This window comes from Opisthocomus hoazin, chromosome 18 (assembly GCF_030867145.1).
Source record: "Opisthocomus hoazin isolate bOpiHoa1 chromosome 18, bOpiHoa1.hap1, whole genome shotgun sequence".
Taxonomy (NCBI): domain Eukaryota; kingdom Metazoa; phylum Chordata; class Aves; order Opisthocomiformes; family Opisthocomidae; genus Opisthocomus; species Opisthocomus hoazin.
This window is the reverse complement of record NC_134431.1, coordinates 8,679,568-8,701,146: the sequence shown is the minus strand read 5'-3', so window position 1 is coordinate 8,701,146 and position 21,579 is coordinate 8,679,568. Positions and strand designations below refer to the sequence as shown.

Here is a 21,579-nt window from a genome sequence, read left to right as displayed (position 1 = left end):
AAGGCAGTGGGTGGGTACAAGGCTTCCCTGGCCAAACACACTGGAAGAAGCCCACCTCCTTCACCACAAAGGAAGATGCCTCAGGTACTGGAGGAAGGCTTTGCTGCCCGGGAATTACTGAACCTGATGCTACTTGCAGGACTGGAGCCACCTTCCCAGCAGTAGCAGCTTGGGATGATGAGGGATCCCCCCTCCTGCCCCACTGTCTGGGTCAGTGCCCAGAGACTCCACCATGTGCAGGCACTGAGAGGGTCTCCTGTCCCACCCCAGGGGAGCCCAGCCCATGCACACACCCACCCCACCTTGCCCTGGCCCTGATTTTCACAAAGGGAAACCCAGAGACAAGAGCAGGACGTGAGCCGGGCGTGTTCCAGCAGATCCCAGTGGGTCCCCATGTCATGCTGGGGCAGGTCCCAGTGCAGCTCGGTCCAATTCCCAGCAATAAGGAGGTGGGGTCATTGCTGGGCACATTCCTCTGTTACGTTGTTGATTAAACACACACATCCCCTATTCAGGGCACTGGGCGTAACAGAGCTGGGACGCAGCACCACAGCTCCGCTGCCCTGAGCACAGCCTTCCAGCAGCACTCTGAGGAGCCAAGGCATGACGCAGGGCAGAGCCATTCTCGCCGTTTTGCAGGAGGAGGAACCGTCCTGCGAGGACAGAGAGGATTAGGCCCTGCTCTGCTGAGACCAGTGCTCACCATGCACCAGAGACCAAGGTTTGCACCCAAATTCAGCCCAGCCTGGCACAACGTGCTTTTCCTGAGGGTTTTCACCACTGTCTCCAGAGGCACAGCTCACCTGCAGATCAAAACATCTGCAGGAGCAGCAGCATGGCGTCCAGGCTGAGGCTGGAACATGATCCCAGTGTCCCACTCAGACCCGCCTGACCTCTCCTGCGGAGCTGGACTAGCCCTGCTGGGCCCAGCTCAGAGCTCCCCGCACCCACAGCGCAGCCCGTCGCACTGGGACCTGCTGGGGAGGAGCGGAGGGAAGCGTGCCAAGCCCCATCCAGAACAACTCCCCTGTACACCCCTTCCTGCAGGACTTCTCTCGAGGAAATTCCACACCGAGCAGGCTGCCCTGCTCTTGTGAGGGGGTCACTGAGCAGAGCAATGCAGATTCAGCTAAGTGTAAGCCCAGCTGTGGGCAGTTAACACTGTCTCTATTCAAACCCACTTTTTGAACAAGGACCAGGAGACACATGGGCTGACACCTCTGATTTTATCTCTGCAGGGCAGGACCCAGAGAGCCAAGGCTTGTGCAGTTTTACACGTATGCAAAGTTCTGCAGCCCCAAACCCATGGTGCTTTCCCACCTCTTCCTCCCAGGAAGGGCTGTGCTGGGAGCAGATTTCCATCCTCACAGGCTGCTCCAGCAGTGAAGGAGCTAGATCAGGTGTCACACCCTGTCCCATGGCCAAGCTCTGTCTAAAAGTTGCAGAGTCACTGCATTATGGAAGAGTAGCAATGATCCCAAATGAAACCTCTGGCCAGGGTGTTGTACACACACCTGGCAGCTGCGACCAGCAGGAACAAGCTTCCCCAGCCCCAGCGAGACTCTGCGCGCTTGGGGTTTAGCTGCACGTGTTGCGCTGGGGGTGCTGAGCTGCCCTCCAGACCCCAGCATAAGCCAGGTAATTAGATTACAAGCGCTCAGCCAGACGTTGGCACCCGGGCTGCTACTGGACAGAGGGGAGCCCAGGACAGCGTGTCCCAGCAGGGCCGAGAGGCCACAGGCCAGCACCACGCACCCCACCTTCACTGCAACGGCACACTAAAGAAAGGGAGAACGCTTCTGCCAAACCCGACCTTCTTAGAGAACTTTGGTTGGGACCGAGCAGCGGAAAACAGCAGCATGGTATTGCCCCCCTCCGACTCTTTCTAACATCGCAGCCTCAGCTCATGAGCAGGGTGCTGTCACAGCGGGAGAACCCCCATCTCCCCAGGGTCCCCAGCCCAGCTCCGCTGCCCAGGGCGGGCAGGCCCCAAGGGGATTTGCGAGCTCCCAGCTCCCGCTCTCACACCGTGCCTCACCTCTCCGCAGCGTGCCACCCTCTGGAGCCTGTTTTTTCCTCCCCAGGGATCCACAGGATCAGCTTTGTGCTTTTTCAGGGGTTTTGACGGAGCTCTCAGCCCTTCACCATGCAGCCATTCGGGGTGGGACTGGGGGCAGAGGGATGGGAGCGGGGCTGGCCAGCTGCTGCAGGGGCACAGGAGGCACTGCACGGGACAGGTCACACATGGGGAGAGGTTCCCCGTGGGCCCCTCAGTGCCGGGGGAGAGGGCATTGCCGCTGTCTGAAACCCCACCACATCAGGGATCTAGTGCTGTGTTATTCCACCAGCTGCAACCAAGCCATCCTGCTCAGGCTGTAGCATGGCAGTGCCAGAGCTGAAGGGGGTCCTTGGTCTTCCCAGCAGCACCCGTGGGCCAGGGCTAAGGAGTCCATTGTTGTCACCCACCTGCATCTCCATCCCAGTCCAGATGTTTGGATCTATGCCCAAATCCAGGTGTTACAGAGCAGCACAGACCCAGAGGCAGCAGCAAGGTCCAACCAAGAGCACAGACCATAAGGCAACATCACAGCGATGAGGCAGGTCCCAGGTCAAACGGGGAAGTCAGTCCACCCGTCATGGCTAGGATCAGGTTCAGTAGCACCAGGCAGGTCCATAGGGATGGGGCAGGGCTGACCCCAAGCCAGGAAGACAGTCAGCAGGTTGAGGTCAGGACCAAGGGCCCTGTAGCCAGGTCCTGCTGCAGCTGAGCTAGAGCCCAGCACTCTTCCAGCTCAGGTCAGGAAGAGCCTGGTGCCCTGGGCTGAGTTTAAATAGAGTTCCTGGGCCCACCAGGTGAGGCTGCTCAGGGCCAGTAAATCCCGTTAGTGTTCCCAGGGCTCTGACAGCTGCAGTGACCCATCCTGCAAAGCAAAGCTGGGGGATTCCCTCCATCCGCTGCCACCCCAACCCAGGGCGCAGCAAGACCCTGCAGGGCCCCCGAACCTGGCAGGCAGCAGGGTTTGGTCCTGGCACTGGTCCATCCCCGCTACTGCTCCACGCTACCTCTCAGTGGGTTTCACAGGTACAGGAGCTATTTTCATGCCCAGAGAGCAGTAACTTCAACTGTCCTCCCTGGTCCCAGCTCAAGGCTGCCATCCCAGGATGCCCAGATCACCCAGTTTGCAATGCCAGCTAGGGTCTGGCTGATCCCAAGTGATCACAGCACTGACACATGGGGTCCTGGTCCCAGGAGTTGTTCTCTCCTCAAACCGGGCTTGCGGACCACCAGCAGAAATGTCCACACCAGGGGCTATCGCATCGGATGCTGTTAAAAGGAGAAATAGCAGGAAGGGAGGGAGGCAGGTGAAGGGGAGCAGAAGCAGAGGGAGCAGGGGAACAGCCGGGCGCTCCCACCCACCTCCCCAGTGCTGGCTCCCCGCAGGGACGGTGCTGCTGGGGCATACAGGGGGCTGCCTGGCTGCTGCCCCGGCGAACGGCGGCTGCGAGCCCCAGGGCAGACCGGGCACGGCCTCGTGCTCCAGCGAAAAATGTTTGAAGAGAAACCGACCCTCGGCATGTTGAGCTGGAGATTTCTGGAGACCCTTTAATTCATCTAACCCCGGGCCCCGACCCCATTAATATTCTATAGGATCTCCCGGAGCTCTTGTTCCGTTCTGTGCTTGGCTTCAACGGCTGCAGAAGAAATGGAAAACAGATGATTGGGAAGAGAACAGCTTCGGTTTTTAGACAGCCGCCTGCAGTGAGGCCGGCTGCGCTCCCTCCCGCTCCCCAGGCCGACGCAAGGCTGGCTGCGGGTTCAGCGGGCGGGCTTTGCCCACCGGCGCAAGGTGCAGCTGCAGGCACGGGGCTGAGCGGGGAAGGAGCAGGCTCTGCCTCGCAGCCCCGCACCCGCCGGCACCCCGCCACGGGGGGGGGGGGCCACCGGGGGAGCGGGGGGCGGCAGGGGGGCCCGGGGCGGGGGGGCCGGGGGGAGATGCGGGGCCGAGCCCGAGCAGAGCGGCCGCCAGGGGGAGGCAGAGCCCGCGCGCCGCTGCGGGCCCGGGGCTACGGGCCCGGGGCTACGGGACAGGGACTGCGGGACAGGGGCTGTGGGGACAGGGCTGCGGGACAGGGGCTGTGGGAGCGGGGCTGCGGGGCCGGGGGCTGCGGGCCGGGGGCTGCGGGACAGGGGCTGCGGGGCCGGGGCTGCGGGAGCGGGGGCTGCGGGACGGGGGCTGCGGGAGCGGGGCTGCGGGGCCGGGGGCTGCAGGGCCGGGGACTGCTGGACAGGGGCTGCGGGCCGGGGGCTGCAGGGCTGGGGTTGCAGGGGCTGTGGGGCCGGGGCTGCAGGGCTGCGGCACCCTTGCCGCCCGCACCTCCACCCCAGGCTGCGGCTCCAGCCCCCCGGAGCCGGGGCGATGCGGGTGATGGGCCCCGATTCAGCAGGGCAGCAGACGCCCCGCGGGAAGGCCAGCCACCTCCGGTGGTCCCGGAGCGAGATCGCTTCCCGCTGCCCCCGGGACCTGCGGTTCACCCGCCAGGCCTGGCTGGGGAAAAGAAGATGAGCATTCAAATACAGCAGTCCTTTCGCAGGGCTATTTTCTCCTCTGGTGGCAGCCCGGATGCCAAGGCTGCGTCCCATTCCCTGTTCGCACCCAAGACATCGGTTGTGGATGGGGTATCTTGCAGGTCAGCAGCAGGAGCGGGCACAGGGGAAAGCCTGGGAAGTCCCTGCGTTTCAGCTTCCGTCTGTAAATCAGGGTCAGGCACCCCGCTGTGCCTTACAGAGCGACTGCGCAGACACAACGCACTAAGCAGCCAGGAGCTCGCAGGGATGGGCTGTCAGTCCCCGTGGCTGTATGTCCATCCCCTGTCAACGGTTCTGGTTCAGCCCCAGTTATCACGAAGACAGGCTGCTGATGAGCACCAGGTGGGGTCAGGATCCCATTCCCATCACAGATTTGGTGCCCAAATCAGCCCTAAAAGCACAGTCAGCGAGCCCCTGATGAAACCCCATTAGCAGAGGGGTGCCCTGTTAGCAGCTGGGCGTGATCCACCAGCCCAGGACATCGTCACACTCCGCAAATCGATGACCCCTTCAGATACTGCTGACACACCGCTGCTGCCAGACCCGAACAGTCCCTGACCGCAAAGAGACCCGGCGCTAGCAGGACCATGTACACCTGGCAGGGAAGCGGCAGCCGAACAGCCGCAGGAGAGGTGGGCTGGCTACCAGGGGCCGGGGCTACAGCACGGCCAGGAAAGCAGCTGGAGGGGGGAAGGAAACAGAGCAGCTTCTCGTGAAGGTGTTTTTAAAATCACATCACGCCAGGCTCAAGCGCGGACTTTCCAGTGACACATGGGAGAACTGGCTCTGTCGTATGAAAGTGGCCTGGACAGTGACTCATGACAGTCCGGTGACATTTTAAGCACCTAATTTCCAGCTAAATGGAGACTTTTGAAAGAGCAACCTGAGGTCAATAAGGTAAGCTGTCACTGTATGGAAAACCACTTTTTGCCAAAATCAGCCTTCTGGGGGATGCTCACAGCGGAGCGGGTCCCCCGGCACTGCCAGCACCCTCCGCGTGCTCTGCCAGGCCAGCAACGCTCCCAGCCAGCGCTCGTCTGCCTCGTGGCTTCCCAAGACAGACCGAGAGCCCAGGGCTGCCCGCCCGCCCCGTTCACCAGCTGGAGGAAGGAGTGGGGAGGGCAGAGGAATGCAAACCAGGCTGGAGGACTCATTCATCCTCCCCGCTCCCAGCTTTGGCGCGTTCCAGGCAGTCTTACTACAATGCAGCATTTTGTGCGCTGCAATCCATCCATACACACGCTCGCCTCTCATCCTCTGCCAGGACTTACTCTCCTGAGGCACCTAGAGCTGAGTCTGTAATAAATCAGGCAGCAGCCTCCATCCAAGACACGCACACCCCGGTTTGCTCGGCTGAAAAGTGAGTGCCTAGCTTTCCATCTGAACACCTGCAGCCGGCAGGCAGCCGCGCTGACCCGGGGTGCGGCATCGCCTCCTGAACGAAAGGCACGTTGCTGTTCAGACACTGTCTCCCCGGCCGGTTCGCTGTGCTTCGGCATTATTCTTTCCCCCATAGAGGGCAGGGAGCTGGCTCCCACATCCTGATTCCTCAAGTTCTGGGTTCCCTGGTCCGGCTCAGTGCTGCCAAAGTGAGCTTGAATGCATCAGTCTCTGCATTCAGTGATGCAGGTGCTGAGCGTGGCCATTGCTTTCTAATGAGCGGGAGAGAGACTGGCAGCAAAATCCTCCCAATGCACCAAAGGAAGCTATGAGGGAGACCTGGGAGCGGGCACATGCAGGGCTTAGTGGAGGGACATGCTCCTGCCCAGCCACAGGCATCTGGAGAAACATCTCCAGTGGGATTGCTGGGCACAGGGCGATTTTGCCCAGGGCTCCTGCGGTCGCACACCTTCAGACCCAGCCCCGGGCACGAGCATGGCTCTGCAGCCGTGGGAGGAAGAGCAGCAGTGGTGGTCAGAGCCAACTCGCTGCACTGAGGCTCTTGGGAAAGTCAGGAGAGCGACCAGAGCCAGGACACGGCTCCCAGAGACACCCAGCAGAGTGACCAGGTCCCCAGCAGCAGGGTCAGCACACGGTCCCACCACAGCACGGAGCTGGGGGACAACTGCCCGAGGCGGGGAGCTCGCAGCCTCAAGACCCCCGTGCTGCACAGGGGTTCACGGCCCTGCTGGGGGAAGCTGGAGCCAAGGCCAAATCCATCTGGCTTTGCTTTGCACGCTGCTGAGATCTTTTTTGTTGGATTTATTTTCATGCAGATCCCCAGAACGCAGAGACAGGCAGGAAAGCAAGAGCTGAAAGCAAACAGGAAAAAGGCAGGTTCCCTCCACTGCTATTTTTAACACTGCAAACAGCATTAGTGTCATTATATTTAGAAAAAAAAAATTCGGAGCGTTTCCTGCCTCGTCTTTCAATACCTTCAGCTATTTCCTTGCAGCTGTTTCCAGGGGCCAGGGCTCCGAGGCAGGAGGAGAGAGGCTGGGCTCTCACCCCACAGAGCAGCCCAGGCAGGGGAAGGTCCTGGGAGAGGAAAACTGGCTCAAAGCAGGTGCCTGTGGCCCCGTGTGGGGACAACCAGGCTGTGGAGGACGTGGCCAGGTCCAAGCAGAAGCTGTGTGCCACCGCAGAGACTTCAAGCTGCCTCTCTGTGTGTTGTAGCACCTTTGGTGCCTTCAAAGGTGGCATCAGGGTGAGTGTAACGCAGGGGAAGGCACAGAGGCACCATCATGGGACAGGTTTTGGGGAGAGAGGCTGCGGCAGCCGAAACTGGAGACACAGCTCTGCCCTGCTGACGGGACCCTGGGCTGTGCAGAGCATCCCTGGGCCAAGCCGCTGGAGAAGGAGGCTGGTCTGCAGCAGAGGTTGCACCGCTGGTCTCCTCTCACGCCCAGCACCCGCTCCGTGGAGGGGTCACACGCGGGACTGGTGAACAGCAGCAGCAGCAAAGTGAGATCTCAAGGCCGGGGCTGCGTGTAGAGGGTGGCTGACGTCGCTCGTAGCCACAGCCTCTGCACGTGTGGCTGCTCCACTTGCGCGCACCAGGCTGGCTCGGCTTTGGCTGCGCAGCGCAGAGGAGCTTCCCCTTTGCTTTGACAGCTCTCAGCTCATTGCCTCACACTCAAGCACTGTGGTTTGCAAAGCGGTTGTGTTTAATTCTCAAACAGGAGATCCAGAGCATGTTTTCTGGATGGCAGGCCAGCGGAGTGGCTTTGCCTGCGCAGGCAGCAGACCACATCTCAGCAGGACCAGGGGATGTAAAGAAAACCAGGGTTTGAATGCGGTCAGCTTCTGGCAGTGGAGAGAGCAGCCAACTGCCGGTGAAACAGCTCTCCTAACCCCAGCCATGCTGTGCTAGATGTGGTTTCCAGCAAAAGCACAGCGTGGGGAGACCAGGATTTCTCCATGTGGCCTAGGGAGCTCCCTGCCCCAGGAAGGGGACAGAGATAACATCAGAAATGCGTCATGGACAGCGTGCATGGCAGCCAAAAGCACCTCAAAGCATTCCCTCCAGCCTGGGCCGTTAGCGAGGGCTGAAGAGCAGCCTGGCTGCCCCATGCACACCCAGCTCTCCACGCTCTAAGCCTCTGCCTTGGCAGCCCTTGTAGGACGTATCGACCTTTACTGAGTTCAGCCGGGGCGGAGAGAGCAGACGTCTGGCCTGGCCCACAGTGCCAGGGCTTCCTGGCTGCATTTCCCCTCCTGGAGTCTGGTCCATGAGAGGAGCTGCCTTGTGCGATTCTCCCCTGGGGCTCCAGCTGACTCCAAACCAGCAAGGGGAGCCTGGCTGGCTGCAGCTCGACTTGTCCTGGGAGCTGCTCCCATCGGCAGCCCTGGGCAACTGGCTTTAGCCAGTCTCATCAGCCAGACTCTTTTTCTGTATTTCCCTCCTCAAAGCCCTGCAGCAGGTGGTAACCCAATCCCAAAGGGTCTTGATTTGAGGACCACATGAAGGATGCCCTGCAATTCCCAGCCCAGCCCATCCCAGTTCCCAGCATGGCTGAGGGCAGGAGGCAGTCCCACTGCGGCTCCGCCACGAGCCGTGGGGATTTTTCCCCAAGGCAGAGGCGATGGCTGCGGGCGGGAGCCTTGCTCAGTGAGCCCCGGCAGCAGCTCCTGCAATTTTTCGCCTGGGGCTGCAGGGATCTGGGCCACTGTCAAGGCACACATGGTTTTCACAGCACCACCATGCTCACCTCGCTGAGATGTCTCTGAAGATGTTCCCAGATGATGTCTGTGGCCAGCTCGGTGATGTGCTGTGATGCTCGGTGGGCTCCTCTCACCCCAAGCTGTCTGAGCTTTCAAAGGGAGCTCACCAGCAGCCTCCTTGGAGGAGCCATTCCCAGTGGTGCAGCTGAGGCCAGCGAGGTGCCGATCTCTGTTCCAGAAACAGAACTGGCCCAGTTAAACAAACAGAAGAGGCAAGCTGCGGTGAAGGGGACCAGCCCAGAAAGAGCAGATGCTAATCCAGAACGTGACACATCCCAGTGAGTCACGAGTCATGAGCGGACTTTTTTTTTTTTTTTTTTTTTTAAGAAAACCATCAAAAAACTTCAGTCAGAGAAAGAAAATCTTCCAGAACAGTCTCCCTTCCCATGGCTAGGAGGGTCGTGGGTGTAGGGACCTCACGCAGGGCTTGCATAGCTGAAAGCCGACGGAGTCCCATTAGGTAAGAATGGGGGAGTTTTCCTGCGAGGCCTAAGCGAGCAGCTGGTGGGAGCGAGGTAGGATGGCTGCAGTGCAGCAGCAGCACGTGGTGGCTGTAACTTCCAGCCTCACCCAGCCAGGTGAAGATGGAGCTGTCACCACAGAAGATGGAGACATCGCCTTGTCTGATGGGCAGCAGAGCAGCTCCAGTGCTCCTCGAGCAGGAAGGTGAAGCACTCATCACTCCATCTCCTCCTGCCTCGCGGTGCTGGGCTGCAGGTAGCTCCCAGCCCAGGGGCTCTGCTCATCTTCTTTTCCTGCTTCTGCCTCTCTGCCACCGTGGTTTCTGGGGACGCTCTCCTGAGAAGCAGCCTGGGTGGTGGGAGACATTTGTAGTGGGGTTTTCCAGTCTCCCTGGGCAACAGCAGGACAAAAATGAGACTGTCACAGCCTTTCTCCTTCCCTCTCCTCACCAACCTTAGGGAAACCACCAGTTCACAGGAGACTCTCGTGCCCCAGGACACCGTCCCCCAGTCTCTGCTGGCTTTCTCAGGAGGAAATTCCTGCCACCACCCGATGACCAGCCTGCTGCAGGGGATCTCCCAGGCTGCGCTTCCTCCTCCTGGTCGGCTTTTGTGGGTCCGGTTCCCAAAGACACAGCCATGCCCCCGAGGAGGAAGCATCTCTCCCGTTCAGATCGACGCCACGCTTGACAAAGCTGGGGCTCAGCCAGCATGAGGTCTGAGGACACCGTCCGCTCCAGCCCCGTCCCCATGGTCTTGCAGGTCTCCAGCCCCCCGCCGTGCTCACGCAGAGCCCCTACCTGGGCTGCACTGGGTGCCAGCCCACCGAAACCTCCCCACACCACGGGGGCCAGCGTAAGCCAGCCTGGCTGTAAAGGGCCAGTCTTGGCTCTTGCTCTGCGATCAGAGCACAAAAGCAGCCTGGCCAAGCAGGCTGATTGCTTTTAATTAGACTCGGGACCTGTGTGAGGCAGCTGCCTCCCTGTTTCTTAGTGGAGAATTCTCGTTAGGGGCCACCGGTTTGCAATTAGCAAGTCGCGGCTCTCCCACCTCCCACGGCAGCAGGTCACCCTGCCCCGTGGGCAGCCTGACAGCCAGGCGAGAGCGCGCCCAGCCAAACACCTTTTACAAATCATTCTGCATAGTTCGCATTCCCGGCCGGTTTATGAGCATTTTAGCTCCTCATATTGATCAGGGCTGGAGCCGAAGTAATTACATTCATCAGAAATAATTTCCCCTGATTTTGAGTCATATTTGAGCTGGTGCCCACCTCCTCCGCTCGCCCCTCGACACAGGCAGCTCTCTGCTTGCTGGTACATACTTTCCAGGCGACATCGTTGCTTTCATAACCATAGTGAGACCGAGAGGTTTGTTTTTCTCAACTGGATCCCACACACACACTAAAGGTTTCAATCGTGTCTTTATTGACTTGGCTGGGGATGTGGACAAAAGGAGGTGGTTTATGTGAAGTGCATGCTTGGGACCTGTCTCCAGATGTCTCCGGCACGGGGAGGGGGCGTGGGGGAGGGCTGGGGGACTGGCATCCCTCTGCACATGGAGGCATCACTGGCCTCAGCCTTTCTAGTCTTGCTCAGGAGACGGAGAGCAAGCCCAGCCCTTGCTTCATTCCCTGGGGTGGAGGTAGGAAGCGGGATTCACCCCCAAAGCCTTCAGCGTGAGCCCTGGGGAGCAGCAGCAGGTTCCCTTGCCAACTGGTTTTGGGTGGTGACCAGTCATTCGGGGTTTTTGAGTGCTGGGTGTGAATGAAACCCTGGTGCAAGGCAGGTGGACTGGCAGCTCTTCAGCCTCCCCAGAGCAGCTGACTGCACTGAGCCCTGCTCATATGCCCAGTGTCTAAGCTGGAAGCCCCTTCCCTGCACGGGCCAGACTCCTTCCAAGCAACACGGATGCTAAGAAGTGCCTGGTGCACAAGGTCTTTGGGAAGGTCCCAGCAACAACCAGGAGTTTGCAAGGAAGCTGTGCTGAGCATCTGCTGGAGATATGCCAGTCGAAGAGGGTTATCTTTGCCCCAGGTCACTGTCCTCTCCCCAGCACCATCCTGTCCCAACACCGTCACGCTCCCTTCCCTGCACACAGTCCCAGCATCCTGAATCCACCAGCGCCCTGAGCTGCTCCAGCTCGCAGTGCTCCTGCTGATGGTGAGCCAAGGCCAGACCCAGGGATGTGAAGGGCTGTGACATTTGGGAACAGACACAACCCATGTCACCCAAACCTCTTCCAGCACCACCCGTTCCCCAGGCACAGCACTAGCTGCTGCACGGGTGCAGCACTTGCATCCTCAGAGGTTCTCGCAAAGTCACAGACAATAGGGCTGGAAGGAAAGACAGACATCACCCAAGCTCTCCCGCCCTAAAGCGGAGCTGGCTGCAATTAAAAGGTGAGTTTGGCGAGACCTTACAGCACCACTGGCTGTACCTTAGTGGATGCCTCAATCCGCAGCCTATCTGATGCTGCAAGGGACGTGGCAGCTGCTTGAGAACACATAGCACAGTTGAGCAAGACAAGAACTGAAGGAAAAACACTGTCTATTTTAGCCTGAAACCACAAGAAACACAGAGATAGTCAAAAAGAATGAGCAATTTGATCAGGAAACATGAGTTAGCCATGCAGGGTTAGGATCTGGGGTTTGTATCTTGTCTGAAAGACAAAACTTCTAGTGAGATTTTTTTTTTAAAGAAGTTTATGTTTGACAATGTTTGATACCAAAAATAAACTCTCAGAGGATCATAATGTTTGATACATGATGATTTCTGACACTGTTTTCCAAATAATAATGGAAAGACTCGTCTGGCTGAAGTTTCCAGGCTTTGTTTTACAAAAGTCTTGTTCTCTGGGTTATCTGAATGTTTAACTTAGGCGGACAATTATGAATTGCTCTCATCTGGACTGAGGAAAAAAAAATCACACAGAATTACTGCCCAGGGTTTGATATGTCTATCAAGAAAAAGCGCTGTCCTTTCACAACAGCTGATATAAGGCTGGGCTGTACTAATGAGAAGCCCCACAGTCTGAATGATGAGATCTCACTACAGTTTTGGCTAAGCAGGCCCTTGCTTGGTTGTGATAGTCCATTTGCTCCCCATGTAATCGCTCAGCTCCTTCCTCTCGGCAATGCCAGACTTTGAGACCAGAACCAGCACTGAGTCCCATTTATCAGTGCTTCTTTCTAATGAAATCTACTTAAAAATGCCTGGGAAATGGTGAAGGATCAAGTGTCCCCACCACCATGCACCACTCCCCACCCGAAAGCCCCTTTCTCCTTGGGAGAGGGCAATGCCCAGCTGTTGCTCGCTCCCTCGCCGGCCTCGCCGCGGCGGCTGGGAGTTTGGAGGGGTCAGCTGGTCCCAGATGAAGCCGAGGTTTTCTGATGTAGTTGCCTGACCATCAGAAACTGGACGGCAGCCCTGAATTCTTTTCTCACAAGTCACTTGGACAGGCACCAGATGGTAAATACTTTCAGTCTCTCCTAGCCCAGCTCTGGGGTGGAAGCAGTGACCTCAAGGTAAAAGACTGCCTGGCCTGTCCCTCGTCCCTTGGGGTGGCCAGTTCTCCCAGTCTGGCTCCACTCTCCAGTTAAGGTGCAAGAACCAGAGGGAATAAAAATGGCTAGACGAGGATGGAAATGGCCATCACCATCTCTCTCGGCTCCTGCTGTTTGAAACTGGAGCTGGATTCGTTCTGGGTAGGAAACAACTTTCCCATCCTGCCAAAAATGAAGGTATTTCAAAGTTTCCCAAAGCCGAGGTGTTTCCAGAAGTCTCATGAAAAACAGCCAACAGCCACCCCAAAGTGTCCATCAGCTGAGGGAGACCTGAGATGTCTCCTTTTCATCTCAGAGGTCTTGGCTTTTCCAAGCTGGGTGTCTGTCCAGCTTTCCCACCAGTGCTGTCCACCCTCCACGGACAGCCCTGCTCCCCTGCAGCAGGGATTTGAGCCAGGAGTGCCCAGAAGAAAAGGGAATGTCCTCTCCACCAAGGTATGGAACTGGTTTCACCCTGGACCCGCGATTCCACTGCTGATGTGAAGAGGATTAGAGTCAGCAAGGACCCAGGACAGCCTAGGTTCTCCCCAGCAGAGACGAACATCCAGACCCTGGTCTGACTTCAGCCAGCTCTAGAGAGGGTGTTCAACACATGGCATAGAGTAAAGAAGGGGAGAATCTCAAGCAAAGGAAGGGGGTGGCAGGAGAACGTGGTCTGTATCCATCACAGATGGATGCAATTTCAGCAGAGCAGGGTGCACAAATGAGAACTTTGCAGAGTTATTCGCGATGGCACGTTAAATGGCACAGACATGAAAAGACCCCCAGCTGTCTAAAATGTAAATTCACCGGGTCAGTTCCTTCTTGTCTATAGAAACAGCAGAGCTTGCCAGCGGCTGACTCAAAGGAGATGTATTCAGATCCCTGTATCAACTATTTTCTTGCACAACTGACCACAAAAAAAAAAATTACAACCCCAAAAAATCCTGAGAATAATACCATGGAAACTGCGGAGCCCAACATATGGACTTAATTACTAGCTATGAAATCCCATGTATGGTGCAGAACACATATGGGGTACATGCTCCAGAGGGGAAGAGTTATAACTGAGTATTTACCAAATGAATTGCTAACGTGCTGCTCTCGTGTGGCTTCGCAAATCAAAACCCGCGCAAGGGCTATGTCGCCTTGCCGGGCTCTGCCTGCAGCCCCTGGCACCCCGGCACGGCGACCTGGGTGGGCACATGGGACCCCAACAGCCAGGAGAAGGGAAGCTCAAGCCCATGTCACCCATGGAAAAGCCTCCTCGGGAAGGCAGAGTCAAGGTGGACTTTGTGGGTACCCCTGCAGCTGGCTCCTCTGGGCACCCCAAACCCCAGAGAAGCACCACCGATGCCGATGCCGTCTGAAGTGCGGGCAGCTGGCTGGGTGCGGGACGGTGCGTTTGGCTCCTGTCTGGCTGCTGGACTTGGTGCTGTGGCTCTCTGTCACTGCCTGAGCTCTGCTGGCTTCCTGGTGATGTCACACCATCACGGTGATGTCACACCATCACAGCAATGTCACCTTACTACAGCAGCATCATGGTGACATCAGGTGGAGGTGGGGCAATGTCCCCTCTTGTCCCTAGCTGCCAGAGAGGGTAAAGAAGGGGTCCTCACCCCAAAGAGCCAACCTGTTCCCAGAAGAGGGCAGGCAGTGGGCTCCCCAGGCAACCCCGAGCCCTGCTGCCCCCTGAGACCTCACCCCTGGGGCTGTTGGCTGCCCCCAGAGCTGCTCACTAAGGGCGACGAGAGAGTTTTATTTCCCTTACGAGCACTCTCACCTGGTTTCCAACTGGGAAAAGGAGTCATGCCCATTAGTCAGGAGTCCCTAATGAACACAAGCCTGGAATAATTAGCTGAACGCCCCATCCCCCTGCGGCAAGGCTGGATCAGCGCTTTGGCCGCTCTCGAGCCGTTGCTGATCGAGACGCTGCAGCCAGCTCCGGGAGGTCTGGCTGGGCTGCGGCACCCAGAGCACAGTGGCCGGCGGGAGGGCACCAGCTCCAGGGAGTGGGGGACACAGCAGCAGCATGAGATGTTCCTCCAGCCTTTGGTATCGAACCTTCCGGCTTGTGAGCACCCGTCGGCAGGGCCTGCACCCACCTGCTAGCGAGGATGGAGCAATGCATGGTCCTCACACGTCCCCTGCGACGGGCAGCACTGTCAGCGCAGAGCCCTGGATCTCCGGGCATGGCTTGGGTGATGCAGGGAGCTGGGGCTCCAACACGAGGAGTGGAGACTCCAGCGCTGGGGGAAGTTACAGCAGCCTTTGGAAGGTATCCTGATGTTTCCATAAGGTGCCATGACCTCGTTAACAGACTGATTGCAGCTAACGAAGCAAAACCAAAGTGGAGGCTCGGGAGACTGCGTGCTGCTCCCTGCTGGGCTCTGCCCTTCTGCTCTGTGCCCTGGTTCCAGGCTACGGCAAGCAGCGGAGCTGAGGTCGGGACTGCTGCTCAGGTGACTGAGGACCTGTTCTGCAAAAGCAAAAGAAAAAGAAGGGAAAAAAAGGCTGGTGGGAGTGATGGGGCATCCCTCCTAGTTGCACAATTCAAGTGCTCTTCTTCTACAGCACCCAGCCCCTTCTGTGTTTGCCAGCGTATGTCATATAACATATAGCAGCAGTTCTCATCATTCCTGCAAGATACGGAGTCTGTGCACAGCTGCCAGGATCTGTCCCTTGAGCCAGGGCAGAAGCAGAGCTCCTGGCCCCCAGACCACATCCTGCAGGCAAGGGGGTGCAGGAGAGGGGCTGGGGAGAGCTGCAGGGCACCGCGCATCCTTACATGAGCTCAGGCCTTTCCTTCAAGCTCTGGACTCACAAACTCTGCTTCTTGCATCTTGTGATAAGATCTGGGGGGTGGGAACATGGAGAAGGGGCTCAGTTTCCTGAGGGTCTTGAGATGTTTAGTTTCTTCTTTCCTAAGAGCCAGCCTTGAAACCCCAGACACAGCGGCCGAGAGGAAAGCTCGCACAGGCCAGACTGCGGTAAAGCACTGGGAGGCAAATCCTGAGCACCCGCTCCTCTTCCTTGAAACTGGATTTTAAATTCTCGTGATTGCTCAAGACGGTCATAATTTTTCAGGAGATGAATTTGGGTTTACAAGGCTTGAAATCAGCAGTGCTTCTGCAAGCGCCAGACTGCAGCCCTCTCTGCATCACGTACCCGGGGCAACACAACCTGCCATGCACCCGACGGGCCCCCTGCCCCAGCAGCCTCCCTGGGCAGCCAGGACGGGGGATGCTGTGGTAGAAAATCCCTTTCCTGCTCTTGCTGTGCCGGAGACACAGAGCGGGAATCGCACCTCTGCTGCTTGGAGAGCTTGCCTGGCAAACTGCTGCAACCTCAAAACTGCTGGCAACCAAAAGCGAGTCACACACTGTCCCCAGCGACGGAGGGTCAGGATCCTGCCCTTGACTTCAAGGCTCTGTGCAGCGTGGGCACCTCAGCCCTCTCCCACAGCCTGCCATGCACTGTGCTCTGCTCAAAATGTAGGGGTGGGTGTCCCGCTCCTGCTCAGTCGTGGCAATGTCCCCGAGCAGACAGTGGCAGGGACAGCCCCATCAAACCCCTCAAACCCAGGAGGAAGACACCGGCTCTGTCTGGGCAGACCTTGATCAGTAGAGAGAGGCGTGGACCTTCCCTCCCGGCCGCGGCTAGCAGCAAGGAGCCGGTTCACCCCGCCAGCCTGGCTCCCCAGCCCCTCTCCGGTGCTCCCCAGGGCGAGCGGCCCTTCCCTGCGCTCGCATCTCGGTGGGCAGCGCGTGCTCACCTTGAGGGGAGTGGAAATGGCAGCTGGAATGTGGGCTGGAAAAAAAAAAGACAGAAAAAAAAAAAAAAGAAAATCTTGATGCCTGTCCAAACCTACTGATGTTTATATTGGAGCCTGTGAGTGACATCAGAACGGGGAGAGTATAAACACCAGCGGGACCTACCCGGGGCTTTAAAACCTGCGAACACGCCGCTGCCTCCAAACTGCCTGGGGGGTGAGGTGCTGAAGTGGCGGAGGGGAGAGCAGCATGAGGCTCCAGCTGGAGAAGCAGCTCCTCTTCCTCTCCCTCCTCTGCATCCTCTCCAAGGTAAGGGAGACGGGGCCCTGGGGTGGCTTTAGCCTTACTGGGGGAAGCACCCCGTCCTTGCAAAGCGAGATGCAGGGAGGACTGGGGTGTCAGAACGAGCCCGGTGGCTAACACCGGCTGGCAAACCGTCTGTAATTATGCAGTCCCACAGGGGCAGAGCTTTGCTTGGGAGAGACATTCGTAATTGAGCAGCAGGGGCTTAATGTCCATGAGCCAAAGGCATCCGTTGTGCAAGCCCACGGAGCAGGCAGGAATGACAGCAATGCGCTCTGTTTGCTCGCCCGTCCCTGCAGCTCTCCCAGGCTGTGGTCTGCGTCCCTGTGAGTGGGCGAGCTCGGCGGTAGCGGCTCCTGCAGACTCCTTGGTCCCTGCCCAGGCTCCCGGGCCAAGCAGCGAGCACCAGCCTCAGCATTACTCAGCTCTCACCCCTCCCCGGGATGCTCATGCGAAGCCAATGCCTTTGACAGGATTTGGGTTGTTGTAGTGATTGGTTTTTTTTTTCCCCTTTTGGACTCTGTGTGAAAATAATTGACTGTGTAGAGAACAGGAAAGTTGAAAAGTTTGGGATATCTCAGCTACAAGTTCTAATTGCTGCCTGAATCCCAAAGCAGACCTTCTGCAAGCAGGGAGATCATGGCAGCATCATGCCTGCTTGACTCCTTTCCCAGAGAGTTAAGATCTCTGACAGGAGCCACACTGTCATCTAAAGACAAGCTAATTATAAAGAGCAGGGGAAATGGATTAATGGAGTTGGCTTGGCTAATCTTTCTAAAACATTGATTTGTAATAGCAACCTCCTGAAAGATGAAAAATGCCCTTGGCTGCCTGGGTAAGCTGTGACAGAGAAATGACTCTTGCCCCAGGTGCTCATGAGTGTCTGGAGAACCACCAAGGGCCCTCGTGCCTCCAGCCCAAACCTGGCCACCACAGCCAGTCCTTTGGGCCCTGCCACGAGTGTCTCTCTGGTTTCTGCCACGCTAATAATGCTGCTCTTTGATAAAACTAGAACAAGACAGATTGCCCAGCACATTTTGTATATATTTTATCTCCAGCTGTCACTGACATTTCTACAATCCCATAAAAAGCATCTGAACTGCTGCAGATAGGGAACAGGTAGCACACCAGTACCTACCTTCTCTAACTGGTCACGTCAGACCTGATGCTACGGGGAGAAGCTAAAAGAGAAAGGAAAAAAATGGTATCTAAAACCCACAAGGTCCAGCGAACCCATCGATCTCTTGGCAGCCTCAGCAGAGATACCAGTGTCTGGACCAACTCAGGGCTGGATTTTTTGCTTGCACGTTTGCCGACCTGCTGCCTGCGCTTCACGTGCCGGTGGTGCGGCCCCAGAGTGACAGGGCTGCACAGGGCTGTGGCGCGGGGCTCACGTGCTGCCATCCCACGCGGGCACGGAATTCACTTCCAAACCGCAGCGCCGGCTCACTTGGCTTCAGGCCCGACACGCAGCAGCCCTGTCAGATACGGCATGGCAGGAGCGCAAGCGCCGCCTGTGAAAGCTGCCCGTGCCAGGGTAATGGCGCGAGCAGAACGGGCCGTGGATGGAAACGGCCACCCGCCCGGGTGAGCTCCTGCAGGCACAGCCCTGCGAGCAGCCTCCTGGGCAGGGAAACCATCGCCGCAGCGATCGCTCAGTCTAGCTAGGAGGGGAAACGTAGCTCCCAGGCCTCGAAAACAAGCCCATCTCAGGGCTCCTCGCCAGCGGAGGATGCTGCAGCGGGGGACAGGCGGAGGAGGCACCTGGAGGAGGAAGGAAAGCAGTGAGGTTCGCTCGGCTTCAGCTCCCTCACTGTCGAGGCGAGGCCCTGCTTGCCACCGGAGTGAGAGCTGTTCAGACCGTTCGGAGCAAGGTGCTGTGCTCTCACTATGTGCCTTCAGCCCCTGCAAAGCCGCCCTCCAGCTGGGCACAACCCACTGCCTCGGTGGCAGGCGTAGCAGTCGGCTGCTTTCCCCCCCTCCCGTGGGGCTGCTCAGGGCAGCGCGCGGCTGCCTCTGGGGCTGCCAGCCCCATTGAATGACCACCACTACCTGGGATGTTGGCTTTGCAGCTCCATCCTCCTCCTGTGTACTCAGAGGAGTTTCATCCCCACCCTGCGGGGTGCTGAGTATCCCTGATTCTCCCTGGTTTCCATGGGTGCCCATCGCACTGTACCTTTAGAGGGCAACAGCTTTCCAGGCTGCTCCACCGTATTCCCACGGATTTGCAGAGCCTTCCTCCACTGAAAATTTGTTTCCATGACTGAGAGAGAATTACCTGGCTCTCCCAGTGCAACAGCAGCCCTTAGCTAAAAACCAGACGGTGTGGAATCAGCGATGGCTTTGCCTCCGCAGGTGTGCGCCCAGCTGTGCCGGAGGCCATGCTACTGCCCCTGGGTGCCCCCCCGCTGCCCCCGCGGGTCCCCCCTGGTCCTGGACGGCTGCGGCTGCTGTAGGATCTGCGCCCGGCGCCTGGGAGAGCCCTGCGACTTCCTCCACGTCTGCGACCAGAGCCAGGGCCTCGTCTGTGACTACAGCACAGCAGCCGCGGGGACAGGAGCCACCTGCAACTGTGAGCAGCGAGCCGCCGGCCAGCTGGGGTGTCGGGGTGGTTGGAGCAGGGGGGGCACGGGGGTCCCGAAGATGCTGCTGTCACCCTGCCGGGGCTGGAGCCTGGGGGTCCTGCAGGGAAATTTCAGACAAACTTCTTCTAGCCTGAAACCCTTGAATGGGAGGGTCGGAGGTGAAGGGCAGTGGTTTTCCCACCAGCTGCTGAGCTGTTGCTTTGATAACACAGAGAGAGGAGGAGGAGAGGAGGCAGGGAAGGGGAGGAGGCTGGGCGATACATACGTTGCTGCATGTCTGCTCCACGCACTTCTCAGTCACTTCTGTAGTCCCCCAGGTCAGTCCGTGCCAGCCCCACAGTTCCCCCCCGCAGTCCCCTCTGCCACCCACATCTCTCCGTCACTTTGTCCCTAACGGGCTCCCCGGCTGTCGCTTGCAGTTGAAGCCAGCGAGGAGGGCTGCGAGTTGAACGGCCGGGTCTATCGGGACGGGGAGGTTTTCCAGCCCAGCTGCAAACTCCAGTGCCGCTGCCTGGACGGGGGCTTCACCTGCGTGCCGCTCTGCCAGGAGGACGTCCGGCTGCCCACCCCGGACTGCCCCTACCCACGGCGTGTGGAGGTCCCGGGGAAGTGCTGCCCTGAGTGGATCTGCGAGGCCCGGGACCGGCACCTCCTTCGGGATGCTGGGGCAGGTAAGATGCACGACATGCCAGCGAGGGGATGCCCACACAGGTCGCTGGAGGTGGTCCCCTCACCCCAGATCACAAACACCAGCAGGAGACACCTCACTGCAGAACTCCCCGCCATGCAGGGCTCTGCCCGCAGCACCCGCGGGGCACGCTGTGCAGCGCCGGGCTCCAACGACCCTTTCTCTCCCCATCTTTTTTCATCCAGTCCCTGGGGCAGCATCCCCACTGCTGCCGTACCCCTGCCAGGAGTGGGGCACGGAGTGGACCGCCTGCTCGGCTACCTGCGGCGTGGGCTTTTCCACCCGCGTCTCCAACCAGAACCGCTACTGCCGGCTGGAGACTCAGCGGCGGCTCTGCATGGCCAGACCCTGCCCGGCTCTGCCGGCGGCATCCCCGGCGGTAAGTGGGCGTCTCTGGGCAAAACGTTTGGCTAAGAAAGGGAAATGGCAGCCAACACGAGCCATAGGACCCCCGATTACTTGTGGGCACGCCACGCCCCCTCCCCAGCCACGACCTGACCGTGTGTCAGGGACAGATAAACCATCTCCTGAAACTGTGCCTGGAAAACAGCTGGTGGCACGTGCAGACCTGAACTTTGGGGTCTCTGGTGATCTGAATCCGAGAGCACCGTGGATCCCACATAATCCTGAGCCCCACAGGTGGGTTTGACCCGTCCCTATGGACAGAGATGCATTTGCAGCTCCTGCCTGGCTCCCTGGGTACACCCACGAGGCAGCGCTGCCTCCCCTTTAATCAGCCTGGCACAGCCCCAGTGCGGACACGGTGCAAAACCACCTTGCTCACATGCAGCCAGCGCTTTCTGGGGCCAGGCGCCCGCTCTACTATATACCCCTGCTCCCTAAACATGGGGGACATGCCAGCACCCCGCTCCATCTCCCTGTCACTCTGCTCTGCGTTTCCAGAGGGGAAGAGGAGGTCGTTTGTAGCCGTACCCACCCCAGTCACATCCCGGAGCCAACGCCTCATCCTGGCAGAGTCTGGCACAAGCCCGCCGCACTGTGCTTTCAGTAGAGATGGAGGATGCGTCGCTTGGGAAACTGGGGAAGAACCGATGGACTTTGGCTGCAAAGGAGGGCGGAAATAGAGAACAAGACCCCCATGTCATGCAGCACCTGCCCTCTCTGTGCACCCTGTTGCCCCAGGCAGGGTTACAGGCAGGGTTACCGAGTGTCTTAGGCTGAACGAAATGGGGAAACCACTGCATGAGCATGAACCCATCCGAGAAACTGGGAACTGGTCCTTTCCTGGATAAGTGAGGCTTTTGGAGAGGTGATGCTGCTCCTCCACCATGTCACGCATGCAGCTTGCTCTGTGGAGGCCGCGAGGGGAACCACCTCCAACACCTCAAGACCCATGACTCCGGGGTCCCCTCGCACGCCAGCCCGCCGGGGTAGGGGTAGGCACATCGGGCAAGCACCACAGGTCACCGCCACACCAGGCTGTGCAGCTCGGCAGTGCTCGAGCTCGGCCATCCC

General features: G+C 58.6%; 1 protein-coding gene across 1 annotated transcript; it reads left to right on the top strand.

The window, feature by feature from the left end:
* Positions 1-16,702: 16,702 nt before the first annotated feature.
* Positions 16,703-21,123, top strand: CCN5 (cellular communication network factor 5). Its single transcript, XM_075438513.1, has 5 exons — positions 16,703-16,836; positions 19,186-19,402; positions 19,835-20,086; positions 20,289-20,482; positions 21,007-21,123. The coding sequence occupies exons 1-5, from the start codon at positions 16,777-16,779 to the stop codon at positions 21,028-21,030; spliced, it is 747 nt and encodes a 248-aa protein (XP_075294628.1). The 5' UTR covers positions 16,703-16,776; the 3' UTR covers positions 21,031-21,123.
* The last annotated feature ends 456 nt before the right edge of the window (positions 21,124-21,579 follow it).